General features: G+C 31.5%; 1 protein-coding gene across 1 annotated transcript; it reads right to left on the reverse strand.

The window, feature by feature from the left end:
* Positions 1–3,247: 3,247 nt before the first annotated feature.
* On the reverse strand, positions 3,248–4,198 carry LOC101957702 (olfactory receptor 6C76). Its single transcript, XM_005342244.3, has one exon. It carries the CDS (start codon positions 4,187–4,189, stop codon positions 3,248–3,250), a length of 942 nt encoding a protein of 313 aa, XP_005342301.1. The 5' UTR covers positions 4,190–4,198.
* Between the last annotated feature and the right edge of the window lie 1,458 nt (positions 4,199–5,656).

The raw sequence follows: 5,656 nt of genomic DNA on the forward strand, positions 1-5,656 counted from the left end.
AATGGAGTTGGAGGCATAACATTTGCTGATTTCTAAGTATGTTACAAAGCTGCAACAATCAAACATCATGGCATTTGTATAAAGACAGACATGTAAACTAATTGAATAGAAAAGGAAGCTCAGTAATAATCTCATGTGTGTACAGAACATTGATCTTTTAGAAAGTGCTATGTATTCATGATAGGAAATGACAATTAATAAATAGAATTGCAAAAACTATATATTAACATGCAAAAGAATGAATCTTGAGCTTTATCTTACATTATACACAACCTGTAAAAGAACTAAAGACTAAACATAAGATCTGAGACAACATTCACACACACACACACACACACACACACACACATCTGAGACAGTAAAACTCCAGGAAGAAATATATGTGGAAAGCTTCCGTGACACTGGTCTTGACAATGACACCAAAACCTCAGGTGATAAAAACATTAACAGATAAGTGGGAGCACATCAAATTGACATGCTTCTATACTCACAAAAAACAAACAACAACAAAACACTCACAAAAAAAACAGAATGAAAAGGCATTCCATAGAATGGAAAAAAATACTTATAAACATGATAAGGGATTAACAACTAAAATATAAGAAACTATGTAGATGTGACAGTTGACAAATTAATGTAACTGAAAAAAAAGTGGTTAAAGGACCTAAATAGTTATTTTCCAAAAGAAGACGTACTAATTATCAGAGGAGTGCAAATTAAAACCACAGTGAGGCATCACACCTGTTAGGAGGGCTATTATATGAACAAAAGCAAAACAACAAACCCCCATACTAAAAGTAACAAGTTTTGGCTAAAGGAGGAGAAATTGAGACTCATTTACATTGTTGATGGGGATGTCAAATGATACAGCCATTTCGGAGAACAGTACAATTGTTCCTCAAAACAATTACAATAAAGCTACCATGTGAGAGCAAAATCCAGTTTTTAGATATGAATCCAAAAGAATCAAAACCAGGAACATGTGGAAACATTTGAATACTTGTATATATTACATGATTATTCACAATATCCATGATATGAAAGCAATCCTTTAAATATCCACCTATAGATTAGTAGACAAAGAAAATATGTTATATACATACATTAACTATTCAGCCCTAATTAATAATGAAATTTTGTCATATGCAAAAACATACACAAACTTGGAAGACACTGTAATAAGAAAAAAGACAAAAAAAAAACAAGGCTCACATTTTTGAGGAACTGAAAATAGTCAAACTCAGAAGCAGAAAGTAATGTAAGCTTTCAGGTGTGTGGAGTTGGGGAAATGGGCAGTTGCTATTCGATTAATATGAATTTTCAATTATGTAGGATGGATAAGTTTTAGATATTTACAATGTAACAATGGGCCTATGGTTAACAATACTGTATTTTGCACAAAAAATTTTTGAAGAGAGTAGGTGTTGATGTTAAGTGTTCTTCCCAAATTAAAAAATATAAAAAGGTAGAGACAGGAACAAATTTTTGGAGGTCATATATATTACTTTGAATGTCTTCAATGTTGTGACGATTTTAAGGATGTATAAATATCAAAACAAATAATATTTTGTGCCTTACATATGTGCAGTTACTGTTACATAAACCATATGTTAATAAAGCTGCTAAAATAAATTTTAAAATAAAATGTAATGAGCTATTTTTTTAAAATTAGTGAATTTAAGTCTGCAGGGATTTCTGCTACTTATTATGTGACAGATAACTATCTGCTTAATAGAAGGAGCAAACAACATATGAACAAACGAAGTTATGATGAGTTAAAAGCAGGAAGAAAATAAATTATTAGAAATAATAAAAAATAGCATACACAAATTGCTTTTTCTAGCTCCTGAGGTAAACAGAATTTTCCTAGATCTTGCAAATCTTTCTTATACCTTTAATCTCCTAATCTTTTTTCTTAGTTAATTTTTACTTTTAATGCTTATTTGGAAAATAAAATTATCTCACATAATTCGATGAGCAAACCTTACCAAAATTAGAGTGGGAGAACTAATAAAAGATAAAATATTAGCTAGCATACCACATGGATATAGATTTCTAAATCATGACCTATCTAAGATAAAATTCTCCAGATACTGTCATTCCCAAACTCAATGTTGCCTTTTTTTTTTTTTTTTGGTAGAAACGTTTTATAAAAATGTGACTTCTTGATGCTATTTTTTCCTTAAGTAATAACTCTAATTAGAAAAGTTCTACTCTCATAAACTTGTATTTTTTTCCTTTTTTTTTTTTTGCACAGGGATTTAACCCAGGGTTGCTGAGTCACTGAGTCACATCCCCAGGCCTTTTTAAGTTTGAGACAGGTTCTCTCTAAGTAGCTTAGGACCATGCTAAATTCCCGAGGTTGGCTTTGAATTTGTGATCCTACTGCCTTTGGAATTATAGCAGGCACCATCACAGTCAGCATGATGTCATAGTTATATTAATTTTTCTTGTGAAAGCCATCATAAGTAATCAGTACAATAATTTAAATAACAATATAATGAATTTATTCAGAGGTGAAAGCTAGCAAAAGTGGTTGTATCTATTACTGATTTTTCTATCATGATCACAAATATCATTCAATTTTTAAATCATATAGATTTCAAGTAAGTTGTGAATTAAATGCCAAATGTTTAGTACAAAAGTAATCCTCTTTTTTCATCTTGTTTAACCTATACTCTTTCTTTATAAACGAATTCTTCCTGTAACCTGTATGTCTAAGTTTTCTCTTTATATTATTAAATAAAACCACCACAACAACCATTTAAAGCAGGGTGTCCTAGATCTCTAGCACTACTAAAAGAGAAAAAAAAAGCAAAAAGAGGGTATACATATAAACACACAGACACATGTACAGGTACATACATTTTAAGAACATACATGCTTATACATATATTAATATAAACACACATATGAATTAATAACTAAAGAAACTGAATGTCTTCTTCTGTTCAGAAATATGTGCAGTGATTAATCATTTACAAGTATATACTTGAAGTATATGAATTAATATATAAAATGACTTTAGTCCTGCCTTTGTTTTGTATTATATGAAAATGTTCAAATCATTCCATAATAATAATGTGTATGAATTCATAAAGTATTTGATACAGAGTATGTTAAATTAATACCAATTGGCATAAAAAGTTGTTTTTCTGAGAAGAGATAAGAAGGCAGAGAATAATTAAATAGCAATGTTTTGACTTTGAAGTCCAAATTATGCACCTGCTTCAGTTATTAATCATGTTCAGATTGATGATTTTGAGGCAAATATCTTCCTCACAATGTCTTTAATTGCTTGTTTCACCTGCTGGTTCCTTAGAGTATAAATAAATGGATTCAGCATAGGAGCGACAGAGGTGTAGAGAATAGCCACCCCTTTTGTTAAAGCAACTCTTTCCTTTGCTGATGTTTTCATGTACATGAAGATGCAGCTTCCATATGAGATGGAGACAACAATCATGTGTGAGGAACAGGTTGAGAAGGCCTTTGTTCTTTGTTGAGATGAGGGAATTCTTAGAATTGTTCTGAGGATGTAAGCGTAGGAGAGAATTATTAGTGCCAATGTGGTCAGGAGAGTGAACAAAGCTAAAACAAAATCAAAGAGCTCTAGAGTACTGGTGTCTGTGCAAGAGATTTGTAGCAAAGGAGCAGAGTCACAGGTGAAGTGGTCAATGACATTGGAATCACAGAAATCTAACTGCAAGCCCATGGTTAGTGGTGGAAAAATGACCAAGAAACCAGCCAGCCAAGAGATGATGATGAGCTGGTAACAGATCTTGTTACTCATGATGGTAGTGTAATGCAGAGGCTTGCAGATAGCCACGTAGCGATCATAGGACATAGAGGCCAGGAGGAAAAACTCTGTTGATCCAAGGAAGATAAAGAAAAAGAGTTGAGTGGCACAAGCATTGTAGGAAATCGACTTGTCCCCAGTTAGGATGCTGATCAAAAACCTAGGATTACAGACAGAAGTAAATGAAATTTCTAGGAAGGAGAAATTCCTGAGGAAGAAATACATGGGGGTCTTCAGGTGGGAATCCAGCAGGGTAAGAGTGATGATAGTTAGATTTCCAGTAACACTCAGCATATAGGTGAGAAATATAAAGAAGAAAATCACAACCTGGAGCTCTGGATCATCTGTTAGACCCAGGAGGATGAAGTCTGTTACTGATGTTCTATTTTTCATTTCCAATGGTTGGTTTTACTGATAACATTGACCTGAAAACAATAAAATATTGGTCAGAAGAGAAGCATGAACATCTGCATATAGGTTTTAAAGTGATATAGTATTTTGATATGAAGCACTGGGGACTTTTGCTGTTGTTGCGATTGTTTGTGTGTATTTTTCTCACTTTTATAGTCCAATCATATATCATTAATTTTTAATATCACTCTGCTGTATTTTATTCTGTCTCTACTGCATTAATTATTAAAAAGTTAACTTATTATACACATAGTCTTCAAATGCTTCATTATTTACCTAATATATATGGGGTACTGTGCCTTTCTTACATCATCTTCTCCAGGAACAAAAATTCTTATTTGATCATGGAATTCTTGATCAACTCAACTTTCTAGGAAAAGCTCTAAATGTAATTCTTGAGAATTAGTGATTACTACCTTTATTAGTATTTTTTCTTGACAAAAAATTTATAAATGTACAAATATTAAAGAAGGTGTGCTATGTTCTACATATTTCAGTTAGTTGCTAGACATTATCACTTAATATGTTTTTATACATCAATTAATTATCAAGTTAACTACTAAATATATGTGCATAAATTATATATGGATCTGTGAGAGATATAAAAATAAATGCACCTTAGTAAACATCATTATATAATAAATAGGATAGAATGAATAGAAGTTGAAATATAATATAAAATAAGTTGAAATTACTTGCCTATTACCAAATATTGATGGTTAAAAGTAAGTGTTGAGTAAAAAATGGTATTCTCAATTTGTTTAAACCAAAAGTCATGCAATTGTTCAATGTTGCATGGAGAAATACATGTTTTTCTTCTCCTCCCATGGAACTGCAAATTCCCTCACAAAGTCCTTTATACTTCATCTCAAAACACCCAGGAAAATATTTCCTTTTTATCTTTCCCCAACATCATTTAACATCTGGAGCCCTGATATATTTCAAGCATCATCTTAATATCATGTCTTTAGATGAAAGTTCTGCTGTTATGAATGAAAAAAAATTCTAGAGTTATATTTGATAAACTATTTTGATATTTCTCAGAAGGCCAATTCCATTAAATTTCCCTAGGAATAAAGTAAAAATAGCACCTTAAATGTATTTTGTTTCACATAATTTGAAGAAAAAAATTTGAAGCAAATAAATTCTTAATTACCGTGTGGGCAAATAATGGGGCTCTAATGAATCTGTGTACAATGATAAATTTGAGCAATCATATTTTAATTGGTTGATTATGAGACCTATGTCCCAGGAGAAAACAGAGGAAATTATTCAGCATAATGTTAACTAGGTATTTGGGGAAAGGTGAAGCCCAAGAAAAATACACTGATATCTTCTGATTTTCACTTTCATATATTGCATGCATTACTCTGAAGACTGGAAGGAAAATCAGATTAAAAAAATTTTAAAAAGCATGTTATGCCACAAAAAAAGCAAAATAATCTAGAG

Source organism: Ictidomys tridecemlineatus, chromosome 6, assembly GCF_052094955.1.
Source record: "Ictidomys tridecemlineatus isolate mIctTri1 chromosome 6, mIctTri1.hap1, whole genome shotgun sequence".
NCBI classification, from domain to species: domain Eukaryota; kingdom Metazoa; phylum Chordata; class Mammalia; order Rodentia; family Sciuridae; genus Ictidomys; species Ictidomys tridecemlineatus.